This window comes from Rhinoraja longicauda, chromosome 5, assembly GCF_053455715.1.
Source record: "Rhinoraja longicauda isolate Sanriku21f chromosome 5, sRhiLon1.1, whole genome shotgun sequence".
Taxonomy (NCBI): domain Eukaryota; kingdom Metazoa; phylum Chordata; class Chondrichthyes; order Rajiformes; family Arhynchobatidae; genus Rhinoraja; species Rhinoraja longicauda.
Genome location: NC_135957.1, coordinates 33,388,199 through 33,408,968, shown reverse-complemented (window position 1 = coordinate 33,408,968; position 20,770 = coordinate 33,388,199). Strand labels below are relative to the sequence as shown.

Sequence of the window (20,770 nt, the reverse complement as noted above, 5' to 3'; positions counted from 1 at the left end):
AATAGGAGATCATGTTGTAGTTATATAAGACGTTGGTGAGGCTGCATTTAGAGTATTGTTTTCAGTTTTGGGCACCATGTCATTACAAAAAGATATTTTCAAGCTGGAAAGGGTGCAGAGATTTACAAGGATGTTGCCAGAACTCGGGGGCCTGAGCTTTCGGGAGAGATTGAGCAGGCAAGTACTCTATTCCTGGGAGCACAATAGGATGAAGGGTAATCATGTAGAGGTGAACAAAATCATAGATTGGGTAGATGCACAGAGTCTCTTGTCCAGAGTAGCGGAATCGAAAACCAGAAGACATAAGTTTAAGGTGAGGGGGGGGGAAGGATTTAATAGGAACTTGAGGAGTAAGTTTTTCCAAAGGGCAGTGGGTGTATAGAACCAGTCGCTGGGGTGGGTAGTTGAGGCAGATACTATTGCAAAATTTAAGAAACATTTAGACAGGTACATGGATAGGATAGGATTAGAGGGATATGGCCCAAATGCTGGCAGGTGGGATTAGTGTCGATGGGACATGTTGGTCGGTGTGGGCAAGTTGGGCCGATGGGCCTGTTTCCACAATGAATGACTCGATGACTCCAAGTCTTCTTGTTGCTCCTTGTCCCTGATAACAAAGCATTCCATGCTTAAGCACTGCGCAGACATTCAACCTTGTGAAGGTGAGAGGCATAAAACCCTACATGTCACTAATTGCAGGCAATGACTATCTCCATCAAATGAGTGGCCTTTGACATTCGAGTTAGGAGCATTAGCATCAATTACACGAAGTTAACCATGAAACAAAAACTTAATTGGTCCAAAAATGCAATGGCTACAAGAGCAGAGTGTCCTTCGGCAAGTAACTCACATCTTGGTGGTTGAATGCGTTTCCATTCACAAAGCAGCTAAAGATTATAGACAATAGACAATAGGCGCAGGAGGAGGCCATTCGGCCCTTCGAGCCACCATCGCCATTCAATGTGATCATGGCTGATCATTCTCAATCAGTACCTCGTTCCTGCCTTCTCCCCATACCCCCTAACTCCGCTATCCTTAAGAGCTCTATCTAGCTCTCTCTTGAATGCATTCAGAGAATTGGCCTCCACTGCCTTCTGAGGCAGAGAATTCCACAGATTCACAACTCTCTGACTGAAAACGTTTTTTCTCATCTCAGTTCTAAAAAAGTTTTTCCTCATCTCAGTTCTCAGATTGACTGAACCCCATCCACTAGCCTAAACATTCACAGTGTAGAATTCACATTCACACTGCATTCACACTGCAACGGCAGTGTGCAACATCTACAAAATGCATTGCTGTTACTCACTTAGGTATAAAATTGACGTTTTTTTCACAAACCCACAATCTCTACCTCCAGAAAGGGCAGGGGGCACCAGACATGTGAGAGCAATACCATATGTAGATCAAACACCATCTTGGAAGTGTGTCAGTATTCTGGTAATCGTGTTGGCTCTAAACACTGGAATTCTCTATCCAGCAAAATTCCAGGAGCACCTTCACCAGGAGCCCAGCGATTTGAGAAAGTGATTCATCACCAGCTTCACATTGACAAATGTTGATGGGCAATAAATGCTGCCGTGCCAGTGATCCCACAAGTGAAATAAGATATTACACTTGAAAACCTAAAGCCAAAACACAAGTTTAATTTAGGGCTTGAAACTGTGACATTACCTGACTGTCTGACACGTAGCACTGTCTGCTGGTAAGCCACTTCTGACGGAGGCACCAAAATAAGGAAATCTACATTTTCGAAAGAGCCCAGATCCAGATTTTGTGTGCTGGAATCAGCAATAGCACAGACATGGGATAACAGCTTTCGAGCCACAGCAAGCTGAATGGGATGAATCTGACATGTTTCTTTGTTTGCAACTGTGGGGAGTGGGGAAAAAGTTAAAAGAGAAAAACTCATCACTGCTTTTAAAATTTCTATTTTGATTTTTTGTGTTACTGAATATGACAGACCAAATGGACAACAAAAGCAGCAATTACAGGGAATGGACTTTATTCTCCAGCATCATCCTAACACGATATGGAGTATCAACACAGAAAGTGTAAAAATGTTACCACCTCATTTTAAAATAATTAAAAAAATTGTTTCAAACTGTATTCTTAATATTCATTCACAATCACCATTCACAAATTAAAATCAGTGACTACCAGTAGCATTGAACTGGCATTCCACCTCTCTTACATTCGCTCTTTCAATTCCACTCTTTCAATCTCCCTCTTTCAACCAATGTCATTTTCTTTGTATGATTTTTATTCATGGGGTGTTGAGTTATTTTTGATCACTAATTAGCTATAAAACCGAGGAGGTAGTTAAGAGCACCTCACCAAGTGCAACTCAGTGACAATCTGTTAGATTCTTCGTTACCATTACTAACTGCAGCTTTTCATTCCATGTTTTATTTTAACGATTCTCGTTTGGATTCCCCAGGTTCCACATTGAGATTCTAGTTTCTCTCTCCAGATGAACGGTGAAGCCCATCCCTGGTTACAGGACAACTATCGTAACCACAGTGCCACTTCATTACTGGTATTGTGGCCACCTTTACGTCAGACTGCCTCTAAGTTGGTCTGTTTTGCTTCTATTATTAAAATTCACATTTTGTACCTTGCATTGCATTAATTCAGCTGAAAACCCAGGAGTAATCTGCATAAATGTCACTGGCTGGCAAAAGGCACAACTAATTGGCAGGAATTAGAAATTTATAGACTGTTGTACTCTCCTTACATTGGAAAAAAAAATCAATAATGGAAATAGTCAATTTTGCAGAATAAATGTTTGCCTCTATTTCCCCATTCAGAAAACAGAATCTCAACATCCACAAATAATTCTGTTTTAACTTGTTTGTTGTCCTCTCCCAGGGAACAAATGAGAAAATATTAATAATAATAATAATAATGCATTACATTTATATAGCGCTTTTCATACACTCAAAGACGCTTTACAGGGATTTAAAGAACGTAGGGAAGTGAATAAATAGATAAATAAGTAAACAAACAGAGAAAGGAGACAGAGGGTGAGGTGACCTTCAGTGGTTGAAGGCAGTACTGAACAGGTGAGACTTCAGTGATGTTTTGATTTATAAAAATATTTTTATATTTCACAAACAAAATGGTTGTCATAAGAACTGAGAGGAGTTGGTCATGTGACCCCTTCAAACCTGTTCCACCATTCAATAAAATCATCAACTCTATTTTCCTGCCCCAAGCTCATAACCCTCAATTTGCCCACGATCTAAAAGCATATCTCTCCCATCCATGATCAAGTTCAATGTATCTACAGCTCATTGAGTTAATAAATTCCAAACGTTTACAGCTCCTCAAGGGAAGATATTTCTCCTGGCATTAGTGTTGAGGCTGACGCTTTATCCTGAGAAACTATGCCCTTATCCTAGTCTCCCTCAGAAGTGAAAATATCCTTCCTGTATCTACCAAGTTGTGTCTTCTCAGAATTGTGATATTTCACTGGACTTGCCTTTTGTTGTAGCAAACTCCACGGAGGCGCAGCAAGGACCTGGCGGTCGTGGAGGAGGTCGGTGCGATGGTCAATCAGGGCGCCGGTCATGGTCGGCCTCTTGGGAATCAGAGGACACGCCGCCGGGATAAAAGGAGTCCCCGGCGTGGGGGACTGCCGTGAAGGGGGGGGTTCAGGGAAAGAACAAAGGAGGACCCGGCATGGGGAGGGAACGGCCGGGAGGGAAAGAAGAGAACAAAGATGGACCTGGCGCGAGATATTTTGTAACTCTGTCAGCACCCTTTATGTGGCGACTATATGCATACCTTGGGTAGGCAAGCAAAGAATTTCACTGTGACTTGTAACATGTCACCGTGACATGTGGCAATAAAGTATTCATTCATTCATTCATTCATTCATTCATTCCACGACCAGACTAACTCAACATTCCTTATTCGGCAGCTGCCTCATGACAGAAATTGATCTTATCAACCATCACTTCACATGCTAACTGGAAGGGAATTAAATTTTGATGCTCACCTGAACAAATTGTTGGTCTTTGAGCTGAGGCATCATCAAACTTATTCAATGAAACACCAAAACCAGCACCGTGACCATTTCCGATAAGACTGCACTTTTCTAAGAGTGTGTCGAGGTCACCATCTAGTTAAAATGTGAACAGGAATCAAATACTTTATACACATCTGTAACATATGGTATATAAAGAGAATTGCCTTGCAGATTAAAATTTCATTTGTAGAATTAACTAATATCAAACCAATATCCACAGTTTATTTTCATTCCTCTTGCATTAAATATATTTTGGAGTTTTGAGTTTGCTTTCAAGTCCATCAAACACGATATGGAAATCATTTCATCAAATTTGATCAAGTAAGCACAGATAGAAAGAAACTCTCAAAGTAAGTTTGTCCTTTCTCCTTACCAGATATTTTCAATTGCCCATTCTCTTGCAATGAATACTATTTCCCTACAGCTTAATCTTCTCGTAGAATTTTACAAAAAAAAAGGATTCTTTTTTTTGCAGAACCTCACCTCTCTTTATATTTGTGTTCACTAAAATGACTGTTGGTTTAAAAGAGTTGAGATTTTTATCAGTATCACAAACTACTATTTTTGGACTGAGAAGCACCACATAGTTCAGGTGAAGCATGAATCAGGATTCCCTGAAGTTTCATGGCATTAGCCCAAACATGGACAAAGGAATCTGATAATCATCTCCCATCCTTCAGCTGACAAACCAGTACTGCTCCACAATGAGTATCAATTAGAAGAAGCACTGAGAACAGAAAGGGCACAGAAAGTAATTTGGCAGGGGGACATTAATGCCACAGCACTAGGGACCAAGGTAGGAGAGTCCTGAAATATAAAGCTGCCAGACAGAATTGTATGTAGTGAACCCAACATAGTGGATAAATCTTGACCTCAACCTGACCGATTTCAATAGTCAATAGTCGTTTATTTGTCACATACACATAAATGTGTAGTGAAATGAAACATTACCCGCAGTTGAAACATTAAGACCAATAAGAATAATCAATAAAAATGCAATAACACATACAATCATACACTAACACCAAACAAAAAGAAACATCCATCACAGTGAGTCTCCTCCAGTCCCTTCTCACTGTGATGGAAGGCCAGAATGTCTTTTCTCTTCCCCTGCCGTCTTCTCCCGCGGTCAGGCTGTTGTCGTTGCCACGTCGGGGCGGTCGGGGCTCCCGACATTGGAGCGCCGCGCCGGACGGTGAAAGGTCCGCGGCGGGCCGACCCAAGCCCCGCGATTCGGGGCGGGCGAACACGCTGCCTCTGCCGCTGCCGGAGCTCCCGATGTCGGCCCCCACCCAGGGGCCTGCGGGCTTCCGACGTCCACGTGGCCCGCGCCGGAGCCTCCGGAGACGAGTCGCAGCCGCACCCGCAGCATCCGCAGGCGGCCAGTGCCGCAGGTGGTGAGTCCGGGCCGCGGGCTCTGCGAACCAGAGCCCCAGGTGGTCCCAGGTGCATGGCCGCTGGTAGGCCGCAACGGGAACGGAGACACGACACAGAAACAAGTTCATGTCTCCGTTCGGGAGAGAGAATTTTTTACAGTTCCCGTTCCCACCCCCCACCACCCACCACATAACATACAAACACTACACCATATTAAAACTACAACTCATACAAAAACAACAAAAAACACAAAAGACAGACGGACTGCAGGCAAGCCGCAGCTGCGACGGCAGCGCTGGCTCCTCTTCTGATTTATCACAGATTCTTCTGTCCATTATAATAGTGGCTGAAATGATTGCCATACAAAGTTCTGAAGACATCCTCCATTGTAGTGTGTGGCACAGACACCATGTAAAATAGGATAGATTTGGAAATAATCTGGCCGTTGAATGGGGCACTCATAGGGCTGTGTGTGCAATAAGCAGCATAATTGTATCACAATCTTTAATCTCATGGCCCAGCTAGATTCAAATTTACCATGAATCCAACTCCAATTTAATGAGAAGGACATGCCAGGAGCAGCAACAGGCAATGTCTGAAAATGAATGTCAAGATGGCTAAACTGCAGCATACATTGAACAGTGAAAGAAAAATGGGATAGAGCTAACTAAATGCATTACAACAAATTCAAAAATATCTTCTATTGAAATGGTCAGCCATCCCTGGAGCCTTAGTGATCCCTCCCCATCACTTCTGGAGAAATTCTGGCAGCCCAGGGGTTAGTGTTGGGATCAATCAGTACACCATTTTATTACTGATCCTGATGCACTATGGGTCTGGGTGCCACATGCCAATGAGGACGCCAAAGCCACAGAAAAAAACAGAGAGAATGGCATCATGGAAGTTCATAAGTGGTAGGAGCTAAATTAGGAGCTAAATTAGGCCATTTGGCCAAATCTACTCCACCTCCATTCAATTGTGGCTGATCTATCTCTCCCTCTTAACTCCATTCTCCTGCCTTCTCCCCATCACACCTGACACCTGTACTAATCAGGAATCTATCCATTTCTGCCTTAAAAATATCCATTAATGGCCACCACAGCCTTCCGTGGCAATGAATTCCACCGATTCATACCCTCTGACTGAAGAAATTCCTCCTCATCTCCTTCTTAAAGGAATGTCCTTTAATTCTGAGGCTATGACCTCTGGTCCTAGACGTTACCACTAGTGGAAACTTTGGTGACGCGAGAACAGCAGGAACTGTTTGAAAGGTTGGCACTGCTGCTAATCATCTGACACCGAATCATCAGACTCCAATATATGAATCCCAGTCCTGATCATGCCGACACCCAAACAGAACTTCAGCAAGAAAATAATGTGTGACATGCCACACTCATCTTGAAATTACAGTTTGGTACTATCCTCTTCCCATGAAAGCCACGCCTCCTTCCCCCTATCCAGCCCCCTTTGTTGATCTCAATTTAAAATCAGATACAAGGAGATGGAACAGTGTACTAATAAAGTAGCACCTGGTTGGACTCAATGTCCCATTTAGAGATGTATCGTGTAACAGATGGAGAAAAATAATCAGCACTAAAATCAAATCCGGGTCTCTGAAGGAGATTGCCTCTGATTCTTCAAATTTACAGTCTAGTTTTGATTGTTTTTGGCTCACTACCATTTTCAGGAGCGCACCAAGATTCTTCAGAATTGGATGCAAAGTATTATGGCTTGTTTCATGTGCATGCACTGAATGTCACAGCCTTCAACACATGCACAACAAAACAGGCCTTACTTCATAAATAGTATGTTGCTAGCTGCTGCTTTAGATCAGATACGTTCATGGGAGTGTGGGATTGAAAAACAATGCAATGCAAGGAAAGTGAAACTTATTTTACTAGCCCAACCTCAATAAGCACCCCCTTCCCATTTTCCTACGTCAAATTCCCCAGCAATCCACAGTATAATAAGATTGGCAAAGAAACTGAAGATACCAAGAGTTTACCTGGACAAAGGCTGCTGAAGAAAGTTCCCAGTTCCCCAATTTTCCCAGTGACAAGCTCATAGTTAATTTCTTTCAGATGTTCTTTTGGACCAAGCATTCTGCCGGCCAAAAATCCAGCCTGACGTTTTCCTGGAGAAATAAGTACACATGAATAAACTGTTAGCTGCAGTTTAAACTATATTTTAAACAGACCATTTGAGAGTCACATGCCTTCACCCCTCTCTCAGCACGCGCCAACATCAATTATCTCATTCAGCGACTCAGCCCTGAGACAAGTTCCTATAGATTTCTCAGACGCAAAACATAAATGATTCCCAAGCTTTCTTAGTTCAATTGAAAGGTCATCAACTTCCACAACTTCCTCTTCCACAGATGCTCCCTGACCTATAAAATATTCCCAGTATTTTACATATTTGTTTGAAATTTCAAGCACCTGCAGTGCCTTGCTTTTCTCTCAACGACTCTATGTAGCTACAATGCACAACATTGTAGCATGGTTGCGCAGGCACCAGCAGGCCCTCGCTCTGGGGATACGCAGGCACCAGCAGGCCCTCGCTCTGGGGATGCACAGGCACCAGCAGGCCCTCGCTCTGGGGATGCGCAGGCACCAGCAGGCCCTCGCTCTGGGGATGCACAGGCACCAGCAGGCCCTCGCTCTGGGGATGCACAGGCACCAGCAGGCCCTCGCTCTGGGGATGCACAGGCACCAGCAGGCCCTCGCTCTGGGGATCAGCAGGCACCAGCAGGCCCTCGCTCTGAGGGATGCGCAGGCACCAGCAGGCACCAGCAGGCCCTCGCTCTGGGGATGCGCAGGCACCAGCAGGCCCTCGCTCTGGGAATGCGCAGGCACCAGCAGGCACCAGCAGGCCCTCGCTCTGGGGATACGCAGGCACCAGCAGGCCCTCGCTCTGGGGATGCACAGGCACCAGCAGGCCCTCGCTCTGAGGGATGCGCTGGCACCAGCAGGCCCTCGCTCTGGGGATACGCAGGCACCAGCAGGCCCTCGCTCTGAGGGATGCACAGGCACCAGCAGGCCCTCGCTCTGGGAATGCGCTGGCACCAGCAGGCCCTCGCTCTGAGGGATGCGCAGGCACCAGCAGGCCCTCGCTCTGGGGATGCGCAGGCACCAGCAGGCCCTCGCTCTGAGGGATGCACAGGCACCAGCAGGCCCTCGCTCTGGGGATGCGCAGGCCCCAGCAGGCCCTCGCGCTGGGGATGCACAGGCACCAGCAGGCCCTCGCTCTGAGGATGCGCAGGCACCAGCAGGCCCTCGCTCTGGGGATGCGCAGGCACCAGCAGGCCCTCGCTCTGGGGATGCGCAGGCACCAGCAGGCCCTCGCTCTGGGGATGCGCAGGCACCAGAGGCCCTCGCTCTGGGGATGCACAGGCACCAGCAGGCCCTCGCTCTGGGGATGCGCAGGCACCAGCAGGCCCTCGCTCTGGGGATGCGCAGGCACCAGCAGGCCCTCGCGCTGGGGATGCACAGGCACCAGCAGGCCCTCGCTCTGAGGATGCGCAGGCACCAGCAGGCCCTCGCTCTGGGGATGCGCAGGCACCAGCAGGCCCTCGCTCTGATCCATCTTCTACATTGTAGCATGGTTAATCTGTGGAATTCATTCCACAGCCTCAGACGGCTGAGGAGGCTGTCATTGGGTATTTTTAAAGTGGACATTGATAGGTTCTTGATTAGTTAGGGTGACAAAGGTTACGAGGAGAAGGCAGGATAATGGGGTTGAGGGGGAAAAATAGATCAGCCATGCTCAAATGGTGGGGTAGACTCGATGGGTCAAATTGCCTAATTCTGCTACTACATGTCTTATGAACTATGAATTTATGAACAACAGCCACACAAACCTATTCTGACTACTGGTTATTCCCACAAATGAGCATATCCGTGTGGCATTCTGTGGACACGGCAGCTTCAACAGACCTAGAGGAACTGACTGGGAGCTTGACCAATGATGGTAATAGTCCTGGGGACTTTTGCTGAACAATGATTCTGCGTACCTGTAGCTTATATCACAATATCTCCAGCCACCTTGCAATCTATTCTCTGAACTCTCAAGAGCGGGGGGAAGCCTGGAGATTGAGATTGGGAAGTGGGAGCTGGGCAAAGAGCATTGGTGAGGAAGACATGTGTAGTCCTGTACCTTCTTGTAGATAAAGTGTTAAAAGCTCTATGTATTTGTGAATAATGAAGCAACATTTCTTTTGTAAGAAAAGGTTCTCTCCCTTGTTAATAAGATTAATGAGATAGACTGGAAATTTCCCAGATTTCTAAAGGAAAATCTAAATTTGCAATCAGTCTCTACTTTCTGTGCTACACCACAATCCATGATGAGGATAGAGCAGTAGATGATGCCCAGACGCACTTATAAAGGCATTTGACAAGGTTCCTTAGATTAGGCTTAGATTGTTTTTTCTAGAGCATCTGAGGCTGAGGGGAGACCTGAGAGAACTATATGAAATTATGAGAGGTATAGACAGGGTAGACAGTCAGAACCTTTTCCCAGGTTGAAATGTCCAAAACTAGTGGGCATAGCTTTATGGTCAGAGGAGGAATGTTTAAAGGAGCTGTGTCAGGCAAACACAGTGAATGATAGGTGCCTGGACCATGCTGTCTGGTGTGGTGGTAAAAACAGATACGACAGTGGTGTTTCAGAGTCTTTAGGTAGGCACATGGACATGCAGGGAATGTGAAGTAATATGGATCACATGCAGGCAGAGGACGTGTAATTTGGCATCATGTTTGGCATGCACATTGTGGGCCAATAGGCCTATTCCTGTGTTATGCTGTTCTAAGTTCTGATTCATTTAACTCAGTCAATGAAGCCAATGACAAGTGATTTTTACTTACATATGCCAACTGTGTTAGTGATTTTCTGGTTTTGGACAAATGGCTCAGTTGGTTCTTAGTGGCGCAAATGATCACGACAAAAGTTTTTTATTGCAATTTCCCCTCAGAGAAGTTCGAATGGTTCTGTCAGGCCCTCCGCCAATGCATTTTTCCAATCAATAAACTTGACAATATGTGCCAGAAAATGTTAATTAAAACTTTGTTTACATTCCCAATCGTGTCTACTCCAATGTGATTTCATCAATAATTGGTGCATCTCCACAATTTATCACTTTAACAATACTTCTCTGCCTGTGACCTTGAATCAAATGTGTTGAAAACAACAGGTCGCAAGAACATTAATTTTTACTGTTCTTCCAGGTACGGGTCATCCACACTCTAACGTACAGGGGCTGTTCGTTCATTATGTGTGTGAGAAATGTTTAAACTTCTCCACTTTTTGGGGGGGACTGCAGGAATTGAGGTGAACAACACATGGCAAAATTTAGGTGAAAAACTAAACACTGAATCCATACTGACCTTCCAATGTATGTAATAATGATTCTCTTTCGACACACAGCTTTTTGGATGGGTGCCTTATCTGCATCCATGGGTTGACATTTAGAGTTATACAGCACGAAAACAGCCCCTTTGGCCCACCGAGGCCACACCGACCAATGATCCCCACACATTAACACTTTCCTACACACACTAGGTACAATTTACATTTATACCAAACCAATCAACTTGCAAATATGTGCGTCTTTGGAATGTGGGAGGAAGAGGAATAGGAATACATTATTGTCACATGTGGCTAGGCACAGTGAAATTCTTTGCCTGCATACACAATGTAAACAAATAGCAGCCACCTACGGTGCTGACAAAGTTACAAAGCATGTCGGCTCCCCCTTTTGTCACACCCCCCCAACAGTTCCCCCACGCCGGGTCCTCCATTGTTCTTCCCCACCCCCCTCAAGGTGGTCCTCCGAAACCGTAGATCTCGGAGAAAACCCACGCGCGAACGTACAAACTCCATACAGACAGCATCGTTAGTCAGGATCGAACCGGGATCTCTGGCGCCGTAAACGCTGTAAGTCAGCAACTCTACCGCTGAGCCACCGTGCCGCCTAACCTAAAAGATTCCGTGACTCTACTCAAAGAGGCGAGGTTGCATCCTTGGAATTATGGACAATATTTATTCCTCAACTATCATCAATCTAAACAGATGTGATCACTTAGCTCACTGCCATTTATAGATGCTTGCTGTGTGTAAATCGATTGCCTTGTTTCTTGCATCGGAACAGAGAAAAAAGCATTTGAAAACATTTATAATTGGCCATGAAGGACTGTGGGAATCCCAAGAGCATGAAAGGCTCAATTTAAATGCAAATTATTTTCTTAACAGCTCAGCATTTACACCCAGTCAAATAGTCCCCTGACATATTCCAGACGGTATTTCCGAATACAAAGAAATTTGGACAAGATGCATTAACTAAGGAGATGTATTGCAATGAAATTGCACTTAATTGAGATCTGTGAATACAACTGATTTCTGAACAAAGGCAAAATACTGTAGGTGTTGGAAATCTCCTCTGTAAGAATGCTTATAGAGGCCACTTATGTGTCACTTCTAAAAATCTATATACTTGAGCAGCATTACATTGAACCTAGAACAGTACAGCCCAGGAACAGCATCTTCAACCCATGCTATCTGCACCCACCACAATGCCAATTTAAACTGCACATCTGCCTGCATGTGCTCTATATCCCCCCATTCCCCGCCAGTTGATGTATTGTTTAAATGCTTTGTACAAATATTGGCATTAAACATCTTCAGTCTACCAAAAGCACAAATTATACACTACCAAAAAGAAATCACAAAACACCAAGCAGAGATGTTAGCACAGGATTGAATTTGGGAAGTAGAAATTCAGAAGCCAGAATAGGAGCCAAAAGGTCAAAACTAGCTAAAGATAGTGATGAATGAATTAAGGCACTGGTAGGCCATCTGCTTGGGCAACAGGAGAGGAGATGATGGAGTGTGTGGTGTTCAACCATGTGAAATGCTGCAAGAAAAGGTTGAGAAGAATGTGGGGAGATAGTTTACCATGTTCATAGTCACAGAGGATGCCATTTGTTCCTTCGACAAGAAAACATTGCAGCATGGTGGTGAGGCAGGATCCAATCTCTTGGAGAGATCCATACATTGAGTGATGGAATTAGATAGACATGGACTTGAGAAATAGAAACACGTCGACATGTTAAGGCAAAGCTGAAACTAACCCTCAAACTTTAATGGTAAGTTATCCTGTTTTTAAGTTTCATAAACATGAAATACTGACCTGTTACCACCACACATGACTCGGTGCTTTGGTTTTTCGTCGTGCAAATGATTACGACAAAATTCTTTCCTTGCAATTTCCCCTCACTGAGAAGTTTGAATGTTTCTGTGAGGCCTTCCGCCAATGAATTTGTCCAATCAACGATCTTGACAACATTCTTGCAGGAACTGGCTGCTAATTTGGCCAACCAGGTGAGCTGCTTTGAGGTGACGGCCAAGGCCTGTGATGACACGCATGGTAATGACTGAGAAACAACTTGCTGGTAATGTTTGGTTTCGGTAAGATTAGATTCCTGCCACGCTCTCACCAAAATGTGTTCCAAATCCTCAATCAAAGGCACCTGATCAGGTTCTAGGATTCAAGAAATAAATAAGTTCAATTGTAAGATTTCCATAGAAATCCAGAAAACTAATCCTAACTATTTCCAATGAAAGTAGGAAATAAAAATTTAATAAGAACTGGTTTATAATAAGTGATTTAGTTCAGACAAATAAACCAGTATATAACCTGCAAACACTTAAGATTCCATTACAATAACACTTTACTGCAGTACTAGTAGAGTGCTGAGTTGCTGGATGTGGTCTCTTGTTGCTGGATGTGGTCTCTGGAAGTTGTTAACCTACCAAATCAGGAGGACATAAAATTCCCACAGCCCTATTCCAAAAGAACAGCACTTCAATGTGCCTTCCTGTTATTTATCACTTTAACACTTACAAGGATAATCCACTCATTATCATGATACTCTCTGTAGGATCTCATCAAGCAAGTTGGCCGACTTGTTTAAAGGGACTTCATTGCAAGACTTTCTTAAAATAAACATGGGGCTATGAACACATTTTTATCACTTTACATTATGTTCTCCAACACTGATTTCAAGTACAGGCTCGTGGGGTGGAGCATTTTTCTGGTTATTTTTAGGTATGTCCATTACAAAATTTTAAATTATGGAAAAAAAAAAAATTGAGAACCTGCACTCTTGATGCTTTTGCAACAACACCAGCATTTATATATCACCCTAAAGTAGAGTGGCTTCACTGAAACTTACCTTACAAGGTTTGATGGAGAACTCCATTCGGAAATCTTAGAGTAAACTCGACCAAGTGGACCCATTGGGCCCAAACCTCTCCTGCATTGGTGCAGCACCCCCGCCTCCCTCCTCCCTCTCCCTCTTCCTCCCCTGCCCCCCCAACATCCCCCACAACCCCCCCCCCCCTTATCCTCCCCCCACCCACCACCTCCCTCCCTCCTCGGAGATAGATTTTAAACTTTTAAAATTTAACATCGATTTCAATGAAACATTAGCACCAAAGGGAGACGGTAAGGTGGGCCTAAAATTGTCACGCTATTGTGTACCATTTTGGCTGTAGTTCGGGAACAAACAAATGAGAGTTTTAGTATATCGATGAACAAATGCCTGAACAAAGTAGTACATTTTACAGTGCATCTTAATGGGAGAGGAGTGAGTGAACAGAGAGGTTTAGAGATGAAATTCCAGGTTATTGCACTTGGTATACTCACTTTCTTCGAGAAATTAAACTTTTAAGCAAAACAATTGAACTCTGTTATTGGAAGAATTTACAAACTTAAGGAGAAACAATCTCATACAATTATGCTTGATCACTTACCAAGTTGAACTAGATAGTACACTGTTAGTAAAATCTGCATCTCTACAGACACGACTGTGCTCACAGATGTACAATGCTGCTCATATACTCTGGGTAAAGACTGCGTGTTTCCATAGCAATTCTGTAGCAATGGACTAACCACGACATCACTCAGATTACCACAAAGGTAAGGAAAGCTTCCATGGCCTAAAAAAATCATATTATTTCACAATAATTATTTCATTTTACATCATACTATGCAGATATAATGACTTTAAAGTACAGTTTCTTTCTTGATAGCTACAAGAGCATAATTCCACAGAAAGTTCCTTCTTCAGTAAATAAACAATTCTCCAAACAGGTAAGTAACAACCAAGTAAAACAAACAAGTAAGCTGGGCAAATCAAATAAATACATAGTGACTTGCAGTCAGTATGATGATGTAATATCTCACTAATCACATACAACATTTACCTTCCCAGGCTCACAAGGGGATTGAGTCATTTAAAATCTAGGAAAACTGAAATCCCACTTCCAACTCACCATGGCAGTCATAATACCAATGGCATTGATTTGGTTTGTGGTATAGGTCGCTAATAGCAGCAGGGATCAATTTAGGAGGAAAAGGTCAGACCAACTGATATATTAGTGCCTCAATTCAATTGTAAATTGAAGGCAGGAGGTGTCAAGTCTATTGACAGGCCAGAAGGGGCCAAGGTAACCATTTTAACACAAACTCTCTAAATTGCTCAGGATCCCCAAGGAGTTCCCCAGAATCACCAAATATGAAGCGATCCTTTCCAATTGTAAAATTGCAGTTCCCAAGATACAAGCTGTCCTGACTCACTGACACCCGCTACATAAGAGTGAGCTCCCGTAATATTATTAAATTCAAAATTCGACGTACCCACATGAGTTGGTTTCTACGAATAGCAGAACTAGTTTTCTCTTCACATAATATTTTTGTTGTGATCAGTCTGGTGTGATTCTGATGTAATTCATTGCAATACTATGGCTACCATTGAGTGATTTGTGCATATTTTCTCATTATTGGAGAAAAATCTCCTTATGGACATCTGTAAAAAAGGGAACCCACTCGTTTCCTGGGATTGCCTGTGACTGCCTGTGAGGGCTAAAGACCACAACTACGAGCCCACAGCTTTCTATGGACATGTTGTTGCTCACATCTGTCCAGGTCGTGAATATGACCTGATGTCGGGCAGAAATCCCAGAAGCTTCATTTACATCCGACTTCACCAATGCAATTGGTTGAGACTCCGTGGTCTTGGGCAGTGTCCAAGCATCTTCCTCCCTCTACCAGGCCCGCTCTGATCCTACTTGCCAGCCCGAATAAAAACGTGCAAGTCCAGTTTATATTCATCTATTATGTTAATTTACCTTTAAAAATTACCAGTCGGGTCCCACAGATTTTTAGTAAATTGTCAGGAACAATCACAGGGTCTTCTGAGACTGTAAGTGGAGAAGGAGTTGGTCCTAAGTGGCTGGACTGAGTCCCACAAGCCAATTCCGCAAGGTCTGTAATTAACAAGAGGAATCAATGAATTTCATGAAAGACTTGCAGTCAGCAATTGCAATGAACGTGAGGAGTGCAGGAAAATAACTGCAGATGCTGGTACAAATCAAAGGTATCACAAAATGCTGGATTAACTCAGCAGGTCACCTAGGAGAGAGGGAATGGGTGACGTTTCGGGTCGAGACCCTTCTTCAGACGTACTTTTCCACTATTAACTCAAATGAGTTAACGGGCGGCACGGTAGCGCAGCGGTAGAGTTGCTGCTTTACAGCGAATGCAGCGCCGGAGACTCAGGTTCGATCCTGACTACGGGTGCTGTACTGTAAGGAGTTTGTACGTTCTCCCCGTGACCTGCGTGGGTTTTCTCCGAGATCTTCGGTTTCCTCCCACACTCCAAAGACGTACAGGTATGTAGGTTAATTGGCTGGGTAAATGTAAAAATTGTCCCTAGTGGGTGTAGGATAGTGTTAATGTACGGGGATCGCTGGGCGGCACGGACTTGGAGGGCCGAAAAGGCCTGTTTCCGGCTGTATATATATGATATGATATGATATGATAAGATACCGCTGATAGATGGCATATCAATCAAAAGCAAAATACAGCAAATACTGGAAATTTCTGATGAAATGTGAATGGCCCAAGATATTAAAACTGTTGCTGTCTCTGTACATTCTGTCTACCTTAATGCCTTTTTGTAATGTTCTAAGATTTTATTTGCATATAGTCTAGCAGGAGGGGAATAAAGCAAATGATACAATATTCATAGTTCTGAAATCAAAACAAAGGAAATAATATGGAGTAGAAATCAGTAAATAAATTCCACAATGCTAAAAGTATGGCAATCTTTAATTGCAAAATGAATACTTTTCTTATTCATTGGTAGGGCCAGCATTTATCATCCACCCTTGGGACGACAGTGTGGAGCCATCTTATCGAACTGTATCGGTCCATCCGGTGAATTGCCACTACAGCGATTTGGGTGCTGGGATCTCCAGGATTAAGACTTAATACTGATGAAGAAATAATTATATATTTTCAAGTCAGGATAATGCAAGACTGGAAGGGGTAACTACAAGTGCACTATTCCTATTCTCACCTAGGATCCAATTTTAAAATTGAAAGATTTGGATGAGGGGATTCAAGGCTTTGTGGCCATGTTTGCAGATAGGTGGAGGAGCAGGTAGTGTAGAGAAAGCTGGGACTCTGCAGAAGGACTGGGACAGGTTGGCAGAATGGGTAGAAAAGTGTCAGATGGAATACATCGCAGCAAAGTGTGGAGTCATGCATTTTGATAGTAGGAATAAAGGAGTACACTATTTTCTAAATGGGAAGACAATTCAGAAATCGGAGGAGCAAAGAAACTTGGGAGTGCTGGTGCAGGATTCCCAAAAAGTTAATTTGCAAGTCGAATTGGTAGTAAGGAACGCAAACACAATGCTCGTATTTATTTTGAGAGGACTAGAATACAAAAACAGAGATGTAATGCTGAGGCTTTATCAGGTGCTGTTTAGACAGCATTTGGAGTATTGTGAACAATTTTGGGCCCCATATCACAGGAAGAATGTGGTGGCGCTGGAGAGCATCTTGAGACGAGTTTACGAGAATGATCCCAGAAATGAGTGGGTTAGATCAGCCATGAATGAATATGGAGTAGATTTGACGGACCGAATCGCCTAAATCTGCTCCCATCACTTATGCACTACCCTTAATGACCCAAAGTCCATGTCCCAAAAGGGAAACAAACTCTCATGAATGTCCCAACCGAGGCTCCTGCTTGTGCAACAAATTGTCACATTTCAACAGGAACCGAACCCTTCCACAAATATTAGTACATCAGCTACCCTGACTGAAAATATTCTAAAGGGTATCAGATACCTGAAACTTGATAATTTTTATTTCACTGCTTACATTTTCATTATTACCACCTATTATTTATTTAGTTTGCTGTTTTATGTGCCAGTGCATTATTTGATTTTACTCTTAGATAATGAAGTAAATATGCAGAAAAAATTGTGTTTAAATATTATTCATCCATGTGTAAGATCAAGAAACATATTCAATCAGATGCAATGATTTGAAATGATCACAAAATCCGGATCCTCTGTCATGAACTGTGACATAATATGGTAGAGAAGCATAGAGCAATTGCATATCTAAGTTAATTTGCTTTTCCAAAAATTAGAACATTTGTACTTTTCAAACTGTGTTTATTCAAACTGTATTTATTTCAAGTAGTTAATTAATCTGAAAGTCATTAAATAATTAATGTGAAAGTTGTTTTATCTGGAACTACAAGGCAACTTATGCTTCCTGATCTTAAGTGTGTGTAGTTGTCCATAAAATGAATTTTCAAGTAAACTTGGCAACAAAATAGGTAAATGCATGCAAATCAAAAATAAGGAACTTGTTTTAAAAATGGAACAGGACTAATTAGAAGCTTCTATTATATCTTCCAAATGACACTAATGAATATCCCAAGATCTACAAATGTCAAATTAATCTTGCACTTAGTGAGTCAATATATTCCATAACACTGGTTTGAAGGAAGGGACTATGAACAAAATGACATTTTCCGTTTCACACCTCACCAGAATAATGACTGGCAAAACAATATTCTGTAAATTACTAAAAACTCCATCAGTACAAGACATTATGTACAACAGATGATAGTAAGAAAATAGAACTTTAAAACAAAACCTGGATGCAAGAATGTTATTGATTCATCATACCAGTTTTGCTGCTCGAATTCTGTGCAGGTAGAATACTCTGATTGGAACTCGTCTCTGTTGCTGATGGGGAATCTGGTGACCAACCCCTGTGGCGCTTCTTAGGAGGACCTGAATTAGCTAAATTGCCTGAAAACATACCAAAAATTATGATAATGGCATACACTTATTCTGACCATAATTCTGAAATTACAACTGAGCAAAGTCCAACAGGGATGACAAAGTTTTTTACAGCAATCAAAATCATACTGGTATTTTTCCGAGACTGTTATATACACATATCGGTACAATATATATTTTTTTAAATTGACTATACCTCTAAGAGTAGTTCATAGGCTGCAAACACTTTGGGAACATGAAATGTATCAAGTTACATCTGTCTTTTTTTAAGTGTCTCTTATGAAGAATAGCAGCTCTGATGTTATTAATATCCATCAGCACTACAAGCCTAGATTTGCACATTTCAATATCTATTGTGAGCTTGAATACATAGCTTATAGGAATGTGTTAACATGTGGGCTGCAGCTGAAATCATGACATGGAACTTGGAACTATAGAGTGCAGGAATATGCCCCTACACCCACAATGCCATGCCAAACATGATGCCAAGTTCAACTGATCTCCTCTGCATGCATGTGATCGATATCCCTCCATTCCCTGTATATCTATGTGTTCAACTTAAAACTTAAAACAGTCCAAGTTTGTCCACCATCTCCTCATATCTAATACCCGCTAATCCAAGCAGTATTCTGATGTATCTTTTCTGCACCCTCTCCAAAGCCTTCATATGCTTCCTGTAACTGGGTGACCAGAACTGCGCGCAATACTCCAAACAATAAAGATCTTCGTCAAGGCCCCTGCAAACTCCTCTCTTACTCATGTGATAGATCCCATCAGATCCAAGAGATTTATCCACCTTAAATGCTCTTCAAGAGTCCCAACACCACTTCTTTTTTGATCTCGTACTGCCCAAACATGTTAGTCTTTCCCAAACTGATCTCACAGTCCGCCATGTCCTTCACCTTGGTGAATACAAAGTACAAAAGAAGCTGACAACACATAAAATTACTATACCTATCACTGAAGGCCTTGATGTATTCTGCGTGGCCACATCGTTGACCTTCATTGCATTTTTGTGTCTGGATAATTCTCTGTTGTTATGAGTTACAGAAACCCCTGCTCGAGCAAGAGCTGGGTCTGCTGGTGAACCTGTAATTACAAACCTAGGTAGTCAATGACTTTCCTCTTAAGAGGACAGATTTTCAGCATAGAGTAAAATAAGATGATTCGATTCTATTAGTTGATGTAATTTTCAAGTTAGTAATAATACCAAAATAGTGCTAGTAGTCAATTACATAATTAGAAAAAGATTCCTGGAAAAACTCAGAAGAGAAGGGATGTAGGCCTATCAATACTTTGTTAGCACATTCTTTTATTCTGCCATCAGACACTTGCTGTGATTTGTGCAAGGCACCCTTCTGGGTCTGGACCCCCTGTGACAATGAGGTGCTGATGGACACACAATGTGCTGTCAAATGCTTGTTTCAACATCACTCTAGCTCCATTTGTAATACATTTATCCAAACTCATGGTGGTCACCATCCACTACCTCGTCACCGTCCCTTCCCACTATGGCCGAGAATGAACTCCAGCCCCAAATGATGCCCCAAACCAGACCTCTCAACATTTGATTTTACAAATTCATAATTTTGATGTCCAAAATTCAGAATTTTACATCGAAATTCATAATATGGCGCATAATGCAACTTTTCAGCAAAGAAAAGTATGAAGGCCAAATGCACATATGCACTGCACGAGGACGAGATTGGCAGCCTTGGTCAGCCTAAGTGCCACATTTTCGGGGAGACTTCCAGGGTGGGAGGGATTTCTCGCGGAACCCCTAGCGACCTCTAGAGGCCGAATTGACAAAGTGGCCATGGATGTCCCGATGAAGTTGAGATTGGCTGCCTTGCCCAGCCTATGTGCCACATTTCCGGGGAGACTTCCAGGGCGCGGGGGATTTCTCACAGAACCCCTAGCGACCTCTAGCAGACGAATCGACAAATTGGAATTTGCAGAAAAATGTGAAACGAAATCGGAATGGCAGAAATGAAATAAGAAAGCGGAAACTTCCCGCCAAATTCAGATGGGTTGGGAGGGGTGCCCAATCTCATCGCTGATGTCGACATCCGTCCCCCGATTGAAACTTAATCCCTTCCCTGTTCCTCACCTCAAATACTCCCAAAGCACTCAACTGTTTTTACATTCTTAATAACCCCAAATTACAAAATATTAGACAGCGATGTGCTTTGGGAG

General features: G+C 42.9%; 1 protein-coding gene across 5 annotated transcripts in view; it reads right to left on the bottom strand.

Moving 5' to 3' along the window:
- greb1 (growth regulating estrogen receptor binding 1) overlaps positions 1-20,770 on the bottom strand; it is a 167,968-nt gene that overhangs the window by 55,178 nt on the left and 92,020 nt on the right. For all 5 annotated transcript variants that reach the window (XM_078399267.1, XM_078399265.1, XM_078399270.1 and 2 more), the window contains 8 exons: positions 19,529-19,663; positions 18,458-18,583; positions 15,593-15,730; positions 14,216-14,401; positions 12,591-12,941; positions 7,413-7,541; positions 4,001-4,123; positions 1,672-1,869 (listed from right to left, as the gene is read on the bottom strand). In XM_078399267.1, coding sequence (XP_078255393.1) covers positions 1,672-1,869; positions 4,001-4,123; positions 7,413-7,541; positions 12,591-12,941; positions 14,216-14,401; positions 15,593-15,730; positions 18,458-18,583; positions 19,529-19,663 — 1,386 coding nt within the window. The remainder of the gene's footprint in view (positions 1-1,671; positions 1,870-4,000; positions 4,124-7,412; positions 7,542-12,590; positions 12,942-14,215; positions 14,402-15,592; positions 15,731-18,457; positions 18,584-19,528; positions 19,664-20,770) is intronic.